An 11,163-nucleotide genomic window follows, 5' to 3' on the forward strand; every position below is an offset into this window, starting at 1 on the left:
CAGCAACCATAAGGGATTTTCCCCCTCATTCCACAGGTAGCAGAGTGTGTGTGTGTGTGTGTGTGTGTGTGTGTGTGTGTGAGACAACACTGCCCCCAAGTGTTCACACTTCATGTATTTAGGCTGAAAGTGTGTGAGCATAAAGCCAAACCATCAAGCCAAACTAAACATTTCATAAAAGTTCATAAAAGCTAGCGACACATTCATCACTGTATTATTCTCAGCACTAAAACAAGTCAAGCAACATGATAAAACATAATAATTGATAAAATCTATTCTTTTTAATATAAATATAATCACTTCATTCATCATAAAAGCTACCCATATGAAAAACAATATCAACATGTATTTTAATGATATAATATTTGATACAGTGCATTTGATTCCAAAATATGTCTATAATATCTAAACACATTATTTTTTTGATACATTGCCTAGACCAAATATTAAAAAATACATTTATATTTAAACATGAGTTTAACATGAACACTTAACATGACATACAAATGATTTTAAATACGAATAAACAAAAAAACAAATAAAATAAAACAATAAATATCATGATTAAATGATCGATTATTAACTCAGAACTAAAACAAATGTATTTTAGAACATATTTAATATTTAAAAAATATTAATGCAGAATATATTATTGTTGTTGACCTTTTATTTATTGATTTTTAAATGAATAATTAATGTTTTTAATTTATTTTCAATTAATTTTGAATTCATTAAATTTTTTCTTTATTTATTAAAATATTTTATTTAAATGTTTTATGGATTTCTTTGGACATTCCTATACATTACAAAACATATATGATAAATACATGTCTAGCTATGTTTATATATATTTATAATCATTTTAATAATTATAATATAATTCATATTTATATATCCCATATATGTAGCTAGCTAGCTTTCATATTTATAAAAACTAAAAATTCATTGAGCTGTAAAAGCTATTAATAGCATAAGCATAGCTCCCTGCTCCCTCAGTACGGGCAGTGCACTTTACTGAAAGCGCTTTATCATCCAAACAGCGTGTTGTACAACCTGTAATCTAACACTGAGCTCTTTCTATTGGACCAACAGTGGTTTTTACATTAACATATTTACAGCCTACACTAAGGTTTTAATCCTAAGTACACTAAATAGTGAGCAGGGAGCCGTTTGAGATCAAGCCCAACGCCCCTGTTATGAACCAGTCTGTTTTCTGGCCGATAGCTACCACATCCAAGTGGCCCAAGTCAGTTACAGCTCAGCCAGGAACAGGTTTGAATACAGCAGCTGAATTTAGTTACGAAGATTCATTAATCTGTCCGATTTCTGGTCCATTTCTCAGACCTAATTCATAAAATAGCACCATCCCCATCATAGAGGTCAACAAAAAGGTCACCTTATCTTACCTTGCCTTGCCTTCCTTCCCAGAGTCCTGCTTCTCATCCCAGAGTTTCTGAAGAACTTCTGAAGCAGCCACCGGTTCACCAGGTCCGTTATCCAGGTGTTCCGCCCTTGTACTGGCCTATGTAATACAGTAGTCTCCAGGCAATCAATCCCATGAAATGGACTTCGGAGATCCTGGATATCTGCTTCCCTGCATCCTTGGCTGAATGAGGTTTTGGGATATGGGCTGAAAGGTGGATCTGCAGGAGGATGGCTGGAGACCACTGTTTTACACCAGGTTCAGCTCACTCACAGTAGCGTGTGCCAGAGTGGCGTAGGTCCTCCTCTGATGTTTTTAGATCATTTAAGGTACCTTTACTGTTTGCTAATACACCTGGTCTGGCCCTGCTACGGCGCCCCAGCAGACTCGGGGGGGGGGGGGGGGGGGGGGGGGGGATAGAACCCACAACCCTCAACCCTGTGATCACCCCCCCCATTTTGGCTTTAATATGACTGATAATAGGTGGGGACTACTTTCTTCCATTGCTCTGCGGCCCTGTGGTTCCCATCTCAGGAGGACTGGGGGTAGGCTTGGGCACTCTGGCTGGACCGCCCAGTCCCATATGGAGGTGGGTGCACGACCCGGTGTTCTGACACCTTGCAGTTTTTTCATGACCATTGTTGCCCCAATTGTGCTACTTTAACTCTTTTGGGTCGGACTAGCCCTCGCTCCCCATGCCCATCCGTGAGCCTTGGGTGCTCATGGCCGATCCGCTGGAGCACTTTTGATGGATACTGACTACTACATACTGGGAACACTCCACAGGACATGCCTAATGTTTCGGAGATGTTCTGACCAGGACTGGGAGCATCTGTGTTCGCGCCCTTGCGTGAACCATGTTTCGGGCCACGGGCTGGTTCGTTCGTACCTACTGCGTAAAATTGGAAAGGAGACCTGGCAAAAGTCACCGGGTAATCAACGTAATTCACCCGACAGTGGTTTTAATGTTGTGGCGGAAGAAAGAAACCCAAGCTGAAATCTAGGATATATTACCATTATTGGAAAAGCAAAAATAAACAACATCTCATTTTGCACATCGTCACATACTTCAGCATTCTCTACAGCTACATGAACCCCAGGCGAGCCGAACTTTATATACAGAGAACTTCAAAATAATAAAAATAATGAAAAGTTCACGTTGTAGCCCTGGAAGAGTGGTAGAACCTTGTTTGGGTGGGGGGTGGGGGGGTCCCACCAAGATGGAAATTGTAAAAGAAGGGAAATAATAATAATAATTAAAAAAAAAAAAAAACAAAAAAAAAACAACAGAACAGACTCGAGTGCACAGGAAGGACTGGCTGTGTTTAGTTAAATATGATTTTTTTTTTTCTCTCCAATGTGTGACAAAATATACACCCCCCTTCCCCATTCCACAATACAATGAACAAGGCCATGTAGCACAGGGTAGCGTTCATGTTCCGATCCGAAATGAAAGTGCGACAGTCCTCTCCGAAAAGGCCGGCTGAACGTGCTCTCCATATGAGTGATTTCACTTGCATAAGATTCGAGATGTTAGTACTTTGTCGACGAAGAAACCGAAAACAGCCAACGTACATTTAAGCCCAAGGTAGAACGCAAGAAGGGAAACATAAATTACATACATTTTCATTTTCATGTGAAGGATTATCTTCTAATCCTAGAAGAGTGACAAGCAGCATGACAGAAGAAGAAGAGTATGGCAGAAGGTTAATTATCGCCCCCCCTCACCCCCCTACCCCCAACTCCTACAATAAAAGTACAACAATTTACAGACTCTAAGCTTCAATGGCATCGCCTTAGCATTGCCCTGCTGCACATTTTTAGGCACGAGCCCCTGCAACCCTCTATCCTGCTCAGCCGTAAGCATCCATGACTACAGTAGGGCATCTGCTCTACAACGATTCTGCCCCCCCCCCCCCCAAAAAAACTCCACAACAGCTCAACTATTACCTCTGGAAAATGTAGTACACGACTCAGCTGCTGGGTGGGTTATTTATTTGAATGCTCTCAGCTCTCGGAACTAAATTTCACAAGCTGGAGGCCACCCAGTCAGCAGAGCCTGGAGCCATTCTTCTCCTCCGATTGGCTGAATGAGAAGGTGTGGGCGTGGACTAAGAGTTTAGAGACGTTAAAGCATGGTTCGTTCGGGAACGGTGAAGTCTCATGTCAGAGTCAAGCCAGAAATCGCCGCTTCAGCGTCAGTCCCAGTTCTCCCAGTCCTCATCTTCAAACTAGAAGAAAGGAAGGGGGGGGGGTTGAGGATAAGGTAAGCAGATTGAGGGCATTATGGGTATCTACAACACTAATAAAACATAGCAAAGCATATTGTCACGGTCACACAAAAACACTACTTCTCTAAACCCGAGGCTCTCGTTCCGTGGCAGAGAGGCTAGAGAGCGCCCCCTCTTGTCAGCCAAATACGCCATTGTCTGATTACTTTCGTCAATTTGTTGCTTTTATTTATTTATTTCATTAATTATTTGTAAATTTCCCTCCTTGGTTTTAGTCATTCCCTAATACCCATCCACCAGCTAGGGCTTCCCATTGCACAAACTGCCACCAGTGCTGGGAAGGACAAGACTAGCACGGTCCCTGGGCTTCTAAAGACCATAACTGTTGACATGAGTGTAAATAAATGGGTCCAGTGGTACCTCCGCAGTGGCGTCGGCTTTTGACAGAGCCATCTGGACCTCCTCTTCCGTCATGTCCAGATCGAAGTCCTTCTCCCAGTCCTCACTTACATCAGTACTGGAACCTGCAAAGACAGACTTCTATGAGGCGGGGGAAAGTGCTGGACAAGGGCAGAACTACGCCATCTGCTGGTTGCGTTCAATAGTTTAAATAGTCATTTATTACATCAGGGTTAAAGGATTAAAAAAAAATTTAAAGCTGGACATCAGCTATTAAAATTTATATAATAGTAGAATCTCAACCGGTCACCTATTAATAATAAAGATTTTATTTATATATATATATAGTGTTAAATGTAACTAAATATGGGGAGACTCAACATGTTCTGCAGTAAAACCTCCACTGTGCATTTGTTTAGATAGCTAGTAGTGTGTCATACAGTGTTGGAAAAACCACATAAGCAAGTAATCTGACATGGCTGGAGGCAAGCATGACTTCTACCCCACCAATTCGCATCAATGCATTAGCCTCACAGCTGTAGACCCCCATGTACCTTGTGTGATCCGCTACATTGGGGGTATTTGATTGGAAGTCAATCTCAATCGCATCCCACTCTCACCTTTCTTGCCATTGTTGGAGGGCGTAGACTTGCCGCTGTCAGAATTGAGCTCGAACACCCGAAGGTCCTGCAGCCCGTCCTCTCTGGTTTGTCCTGCTCTGGCAGCAGCGCTGTTCTCAGCGGGGTTCCGTTCCGTCTCCGTCGCCAGTGAGGGGGTCACCTCTGGGGCTGCCTGCTTCTCCTCCGCACCCTCTAGCCGCGCCTCAGAGAGCTTGAGGGTGACCTCCTCGGCGGGCGCAGGCCTTCCGGCGCTCACCGGCTGCTCGGGCTGGTTCTCCAGCTGAGTGGGGAGGCTGATGCTGTCACTGCTCACTGAGGGGGTCACGTCAGACGCAGCATCAACAGGGGGGACTGCAGACAAGCAGGGGGTCTCTACGGTTATGGTAGGGTGCGCAGACTCATCAAGAGGAGGTGTGAAGTCTAGGCGTGACGTAGATGTGGCCCCAAGGAACTCATCTGGAGAGATTGTGGCAGAAGGGTGGTGGTTAATAGGAGTGCAGCAATATTTACAGACTACACGAAAGGCCCAAAAGTAAATGGACACCCTATTTAATTAGTGAATTTTTAAATTGCTCATAAGCTCCTTATGAATACCCTGAATTTTAGAAGCAGTACTGAATGAGCAGGCGTCTACAAACTTTTGGATATACAGTGAATGAAGTACAGTGAGCCTAAAGATGCTAACTGGTCAATCTGATCTGATTGGTCTATATGATTTGCATTTGAATCGGATGGAGAAACACATGAGAGCGAAGCTTGTCTGATCTAAGCCGTGTTGAAATAACTGGGTGTCAGTGTGTGTAAACTGGGAATGCATCAGAATTCCAAAAAGGAAAAACTGACACTTCTGGACCCCAAAACAATGATGCGGTCAGTACAGAGGTGTCCAAAATGTTTGAGCATCAGTACAAAGATGGAGATATTGGGTCGTCCGTGTGCAGCCAATTCTGGAATTCTATGAGGAATTTTGGGAATACCGTCAAGAGAGGATATGAAGAGTTCGAACTGTCTACGGGTGGAGCTAGTTTTTGAATGTGGGAATAGTTCGGACTTTCAGTTTGGGTCTTATTAGTATATCAATGGTGTTCCAGCCTGGATGGGCTTTATATTACAGTATTACAACAGCAATAATTCCATTTTCCCCAATTTTATGGAAAATGGTCCTCTGGACACTGCGCAGCCCTAAGGATACAGTTGTGGGGAGCTGTGTCTAGCTATGAGATTAATCTGCTTTACAGCTCTACAGTGTGAGAACATTAAACTGAGACAAAGGCCACACCTTCCTCCTCCTCCTCCCAACCCAGGCTCTCAGACTGAGAGGTCTCCTCCGCTCTGCGCTTCAGCGCCACTCTCCTGGCCTCCTCCTGTTAACACACACACACACACACACATATATACGGGGTGTCTACATCACTGCACACACACAAAGCAAAGCCACAGACATGACAATCCCCACAAACATTTGGTTGGCTTCCAGCTTCCCCTTCTAAAGCTAGTGAGGGAGGAAGAAAAAAAAATCTGCTGAGCGCAGAGAGGAATGGAGGCCAGTGCTTTATTAATGGAATCTGTACGCCAGGCCGTGCCAACTCTGCATTTCGGTCACCAAGGCCTGCTGGAACGGGACCACCTGGTGGCACTTAACACACCCCTGCACTATTTCCTATAAAAGAAATCAACTTTGGGAGTACCGGCTTAATGCCGGCGTTGGAACGGACTACAGTTCTGCAGCTCGTTTCAACAGAGCCAGGCAGCCTTTTAGCTTTAGTCCCAACCCGAGTGACGAACCCGGTAAATTGATCCAACTGCTGCAAGTCGCAACAGAGACACTGTACCTGGTCCAACTGAAACACTCTGTAGAAGTAGCGCTGCCAAAACTCGGAGTGAGCTACTGCTGCTGGCACCTGGAAGAAAAACAAACAAACAAACAAATTAACAAACAAACAAATAAATAAACAGACATCCACATGAGGAACGTAAAAAAAAAATAGCTACAGACTCAACCGACAACATCTTCAGAGGTTTACATGGAGGTTGTGGGACATTTACTGAGCCCTGCATTCTAGCATAGCACCTAACCTCAGGTGTTATAAGACGTACGACACTCAAATCCAGACGGTGAGGCCAAAAGACTCTTCGGGGGTCTACAGCCTACATACGTGTAAGTGCTCCTTTTATAAACAGAACTTACACTTCATTACTATAAGTGGCTTATATGGTTATATTCCTGTAATAATACTCTATCAGTGGTCACAGGATGGCAGTGCATAAATCGAGTAGCCAGTCCCATCTCAGTCATTTATGTCTACTCTACTCTATAGATTATGGAAAGTGACAGAATTTGCAGTGTGTTGGTATCCATAAATTAGCTCTTAGCAATAGAAGTGCTGATTTCAACCCAAAAAACAGCCATTAAAACGTTGGTGTAACATAAAGGAAAGACAAAAGACAATCCCACCATTTTAGTGTAGAGGGCTCTGATGGAGGGGCTGTTGACCAGCAGCTCGGAAATTTCAGCTTTTTTCTCCTCCAGACTGAAGCTGCAGAGCCAGGTGTCAAACTGCTCCGGAGGGCCTGACGAAACAAACAGCGGCTTCTTATCTCCACAACCCACACGCAGCGCTTCACACTAGTCAACTGCGCCGCCATCAGCTGTTTTTTCACAAATCACCATGCAGTTCTCAGAAGATGGAACCTTGAGGGCAAGGCGCTATTATTCCTCAACACTGACTTGAGCATTATCAGTGTCCTCCGGATCATATGATCACACGTACAGCCTGGAAATATCTGCTGAAAACAGTCATGAGAGGGGGGGAAAGACGGAGAGGAGAAAAGGAGAGAGGAAACATACCGTCAGGCTCGTTGCAGTATGTTGCAGGATCCGCCTGTAGACTGTAGAGACGGGCCTGGAGAGAAGCACAGCTCAAATTACTCAAAAACGCTCATCTGACTGCTACCAAAGCTCCTTTATCCGCGTTAATTGGCGTTTGCTGAGTTTCCCAAGACACTGTAAAATCATTTACCACACATGTATGATTACCACGTCCTATACAAACAGCCCTCAGCTCTGAGCTCTTGCAATCCAGCCCAATTGTGATCCTTAAAACTCTTTTATTATCGTCAAAAAACCAATAACTGGTCATTTTGGTCACTATACTACTACTAATAATAATATGTAATACATTCATACTGACATTCAAGCTTTACGCAGTGAGAGAAGACAGAGCGGCCTCATAATCCTTGTCTAACAACCCTTAAAGCTCCAGTCTGACCTTGCCGCTGTCGTACACCTCTGTAGTCCCAGCTGGGGTGGCCACCAGGGTTATCACATCACAGTCGATGGTCTTATCGGGTGGAGGGGCGAGAGTGTCTGTGATCACGCCCAGAATATTGGAGATGCCCCTCTTCATTTTCTCTGTGGTCTCCGACGAGCCTTCCACCTACGATCGAAACACAGATTCGGACTCAGAGGAATGACCGGCCTGTGTGTTCTATGTAAGAGGCATGTTTTTTATCACAGTCACTTTAGAAAGCACAGGGTCCGTACCGCCAGCTTGTTCCTGACGGCGCTCGCTGTGGCCACGATAGAACATGCAGTGTCATGCTGCACCACGTTGGAAAACTCTGTTAAATCCCGCTTGAGGAACTCGTACGCTTCGGACGACTGCGGAAAAAACAAAGAAAGCAGTACGTTTTAAGAAAATCGAAATCTCATTGTTATTAGACATGTTATCAGCCATGTCACTCCTCTGCTGCATTCTCTCTTCACTGGCTTCCTGTAGCTGCTGCCCAGGTCATCAGATCTACAAAGCCCAGGATGGACCAGCCAACCCCTCCGTATTTTATGGCGATGGCCAAAAGCCGATCGAGATCCCTTCCAGCTTCAAGCACGGCTCGGCTCGGCTCGACCCGCCATCCTTTAAGGTCCACGGAAGACGAGCGTCCAGACTTTTTTCTGTCCTGCACCGAAGTGGTTGAACGAGCTTTCCCTGGGTGTCCGAACAGCAGAGTCCAATGCTCGCTGTCTTCAAACCCAGACTGAAGACCCTCCTCTTCTGAGAGTACTTGGGCGAAGAGTAGAGTATTATGGTCTCCTTACTGGAGTCTAAACTTAGAGGCATGTTTAAAATATTAGTCTATTCAAACTAGCTGAGGTTCTTCTTGAGTAAACAGTGAAGCACTTTTGTAAGTTGCTCTGAAGAAGAGCGTCTGCTAAATGCCTTAAATGTAAAATTAGACAGGCGAAATGAGGTGTAAGTAGGAAAATGATCAGACTCTCAGCTTCTCTAGGGTAGGATTCTCAAAATTTCACTGAGGTGACTGGTCAGCAAGATCATCCTTAAGACATCCCCTAAAGCAAGTCACAGCACAACACTAGGCTCAACCCTGTAGAGAAGGAGGCCCTTTAGCTGTTGTGCTCTGTGAAAAGACAGTGCATACAGCCAACGAGACGTACATATACACATGGGCAGAGCAGTGGAGACAACCCACAGAGCACCCAAAGGATGCAAACATGTGAATTACAGCAAGGGGGGCTACCCTAGGGGCCTAGGCGGTATATACTACCCCCTTGCCCACACTACAATACTCACCCTGTCTTTGATGACCTGGTAGCTCTGTTGCAGCCAGCCACCCCACCATCCTCCTTCCCTGTGATCACAGACACAGCGACATTACACAGTTAATTAGTCTGCAGGGGGAAAAAAATCGTCAACGAGGCAATACCGTACGCTGTCCCCAGCTCCAGGAAAGCCGCCCAGGCCTTCACTCAAAGCTTCGCTACTGGAACACCCTCTTGCCCGGATCTTTCTACACGTCTAACGAGGCCCGTCGGCTGATCTTCAAGATCTTCAATCTTCCTAGGATCAGCCATGTGTCTCTAATACTGCGTTCTCCTGTGGCTGCCTGCTGCTGGCCTACAAAGCCAACACTTGGGCCTATCTGATGGCAATGTCCCAAACCTGACACATGTCTAGAGCCCTATAAGCTTCAAGAACAGCTCGGCGGGACGCACTGCTAATTCCGCACTTATAAAAAGCCTTATTTGACATCTCTAACATTCAGGCTGAGGTGCTGAGTGTTCTGCATATTCTAGCTACCTAGGTTGAGAGGGATCTTTGGACTCTGGCTTATTTACACTAGATAGGGAGTCTTCTGAGTGAGTGAGTGAGTGGCCACTTTGGACAAGAGGGCCTTGCTAAATGCCAGGAGTGTACATTTACCAGCTGAGGCTGGCTAGCTGACCACTGTGACCACTGGCTGTCTAAAGACAGAGGACAGAGGACACCTAGCTAACTACAGATGACAGTTTATTAGCTGAGCAACATTAATAACATCTATATTAAAAATTAAACATAATACTAGGCATGTTTTTTTTATGTTTTCTTATATTAATAGCTAGTTCACACAGCAGCAGCAGCAGCAGCGTGGATCTGCAGCACTAGCCTTGCTTATTATGACAAGACCGAGTTGACGAAGTTAGCTGGCTGGCTAGTTAGCTAGATAGCTAAAGGAGCTAGCACCAGCTAGCCAGCCGAGCCAACACTGCTAACAGCAGGACGTCGCGCTCAACAACACCGACTAACACCGACACCTGCCAAACGGACCGCACGGTTGGACCCACTTCGGCCTGGGGAGGCATCGCTACCCCTCATCTTTCTCCTTCACAGCGCAGAGCCAGGCTGCTCGGTGACCGCTAGCCTAGCCTCGGAGCGCGCTGCGTTATTTTTGTAAACAAACCCGCTGCGACTCGCTTCGCTCACTAATATAAAGACCCCCTCGCGCCCCCCCAGCTCCCCGACCACCGCGTCCGCTTCAGAAGGGGCACCGCATTTTATCCCCGGCGAGCTTAAGTCTGGACACACGCGTGTACGCCGTGTTATTCGGCGTAGAAAAATTATTCCCAGGCTTCAAAAACTCACCCCTCCGCCATCTTCAGCGCATGACGTCATCGGCGTGTCGTCGTCATCGTCGCCCCCCCCCCGAGCCCCAGAAACCTGAACCACGGAAGCGGATTAGAGGGGTGATTTAAAAAGCTCATAAACTCGCAGGTTGAGACTTTAGAAGTGAGCTAGTGTTGGTTTAGAGACAGATATGCGCGAGTGTGAGGAGATAAAATCAAAAGATAAAATAATTATAATAAAGTACATTAATGTTATTATTATAATACGGCGAGTAACGAGGGTCAAATCTGTCGGGGGCGGAAACGCGTTCCAGCATGGCAGCGTTTTGTTTTTCTGCTCCAATAAAGGAAGAAAAATGACGCCAAAAGTCTTGTAGCACAACTGTTATTAATATTTCAACTTTTATAGACATAATGTTTGAGATTACAAATCTAAGTGGGTGTGTTTAAAGAGTTTACCCGTAAAAATCATTAAAATCTTTAAAAAAAAGGCATTTAATGAAATGTATACAATTTTTAATAACGTAATTTATGTATGTAATAACTAGTGTTGAGTTTAAAAGGGGCATTCTGGCCTAAAGGATGTAATAT

General features: G+C 45.0%; 1 protein-coding gene across 1 annotated transcript; it reads right to left on the bottom strand.

Moving 5' to 3' along the window:
• Window positions 1-2,417: 2,417 nt before the first annotated feature.
• Window positions 2,418-10,629, bottom strand: bsdc1 (BSD domain containing 1). Its single transcript, XM_072677345.1, has 11 exons — window positions 10,592-10,629; window positions 9,263-9,320; window positions 8,218-8,334; window positions 7,943-8,110; window positions 7,522-7,576; window positions 7,129-7,244; window positions 6,506-6,574; window positions 5,953-6,037; window positions 4,674-5,129; window positions 4,075-4,178; window positions 2,418-3,654 (listed from the first exon to the last, which is right to left on the bottom strand). Exons 1-11 carry the CDS (start codon window positions 10,600-10,602, stop codon window positions 3,622-3,624), a joined length of 1,272 nt encoding a protein of 423 aa, XP_072533446.1. The 5' UTR covers window positions 10,603-10,629; the 3' UTR covers window positions 2,418-3,621.
• Between the last annotated feature and the right edge of the window lie 534 nt (window positions 10,630-11,163).

This window comes from Salminus brasiliensis, chromosome 4 (genome assembly GCF_030463535.1).
Source record: "Salminus brasiliensis chromosome 4, fSalBra1.hap2, whole genome shotgun sequence".
Classification (NCBI taxonomy): domain Eukaryota; kingdom Metazoa; phylum Chordata; class Actinopteri; order Characiformes; family Bryconidae; genus Salminus; species Salminus brasiliensis.

What these genes read in the sequence shown, in the direction of transcription:
- bsdc1 (XM_072677345.1), bottom strand. An exon ending in TTGGGAGGAGGAGGAGGAAG is followed by an intron (nt 5,130 to 5,952) that starts GTGTGGCCTTTG and finishes CAATCTCTCCAG; the next exon opens with ATGAGTTCCTTGGGGCCACA. An exon ending in AAGCCGACGCCACTGCGGAG is followed by an intron (nt 3,655 to 4,074) that starts GTACCACTGGAC and finishes CCTTTCTTCTAG; the next exon opens with TTTGAAGATGAGGACTGGGA.